Here is a 1,400-nt window from a genome sequence, read left to right on the forward strand (position 1 = left end):
TCTGAAAGCTCGAAAGCGTACAAAGACAATTATTAGGATCACATTTTGAAATGAAGATGAATGCCTAGAAAACTTGCAAGTGGTAAGAGACCTGGAAAACTCAAGGAGGAAACAGTCCGGAGAATAGGCAAGGAACACGGAACGTCCGTTTTAATGCACTTTTATTTGCCACGTGGACACGTTTTGAAAATGAGAATCTTCTTCAGATAGGAAGATCCCAAAAGGCTCCTGCTGCTGCTAATAGTCTCTAGTGCCAAAGATGAAAGGGCAGCACCCCCATGACATCATGGAGACGAGGGCGCCAGCAATGTGACGAATCCACTCCAGACCTCCTGCCAGAAGTGCGTGGCTGCTCCACCGGTAGGGGGCGGGAGGTCGGCGACACTCCACAAGGGGCACGCTGTCAGAGGCCCCGGGGTCCTGCTGTGTGTCCCCAGGGTGGGGCGTGCCTGCCCAAGGAGGCTGCTGGATGGCCTGTCTGTCGACTTCCTCTACACGGTCCACCGCTCCTATCGGACCTCCTGGCTTGTCGTGTGTCCCAGTCCGAGGAAACGCAGTGGGCTGGGCTCTGCTGGTTTCCGAAGTGCTCCGGACCGTGGGACCGAGCCCGTCTGGCAGGCCGACCCAGCGAAGGCGCCAAGGACTGGAAAGCAGATTCCCACAGCCATCACCGCTGTCGCACGAGAGCTCTACTAGAACAGGGTACACGGGGACAGGCCACGGACCGCGATCTTCTGAGCTCAGGATCGTCGGAGGCTGGGACTCTGACGTCACCTCTGGGCAATCCCAACCCTGCTTCAGACAGCCGGGGAAGTGCCGCTCCATGGCTTCAGCCTCAGACCAGCAGGACGCTGCGAGCGGGGGCGCTGATGGACCAGGCACAATGGTCAGCAGGACACCAGCCTCGCTATTTATGCTCTCCAGGGCTCGGGGCGGAGCCGAGGCAAAGATGACAGACCAAGGGAAAACGAAAGTTTGAGAGACTCCGTAAGACCCAGACATTTCGAATAGAAAAACGTAGCTGAGAAATCAAACGGAAATGAAATAAATGTACAACAACAGCAAGTTCTGAGAACCAGCCATACAGACTCCGCAAAACGGAGTTTTTTCCATATGCTACGATTAAGAGACCGCTGAGAACTAAGCTGGTACGTGTAACGCTTCGGCTCCATTTTCTCAGGCCAGAAGAACCATTTAAAACGCTCCCAAGTACCCGACCGTCCATGGACTTCTAGGTGAGTCAGAAATCACGTCCGCGTGGGTCGCGCTGCGCGCCGAGCGTCCCTCTGTCCCGTGGTCGAAACCCTTCCCGCGGCACCGCGCGCTCAGGGTACGGTCCGCGACTCCAGAGAGGCACTTGGGAACAGTTCCTGCCAGCGTCTGCGGCAAACGGACACCCT

The 1,400-nt window shown here is 56.4% G+C and overlaps 1 protein-coding gene across 1 annotated transcript; it reads right to left on the minus strand.

The window, feature by feature from the left end:
* Nucleotides 1-237: 237 nt before the first annotated feature.
* On the minus strand, nt 238-1,002 carry LOC134370448 (annexin-2 receptor-like). The gene has a single exon (XM_063087557.1). It carries the CDS (start codon nt 1,000-1,002, stop codon nt 238-240), a length of 765 nt encoding a protein of 254 aa, XP_062943627.1.
* Nucleotides 1,003-1,400: the final 398 nt, after the last annotated feature.

Source organism: Cynocephalus volans, chromosome 2, assembly GCF_027409185.1.
Source record: "Cynocephalus volans isolate mCynVol1 chromosome 2, mCynVol1.pri, whole genome shotgun sequence".
Classification (NCBI taxonomy): domain Eukaryota; kingdom Metazoa; phylum Chordata; class Mammalia; order Dermoptera; family Cynocephalidae; genus Cynocephalus; species Cynocephalus volans.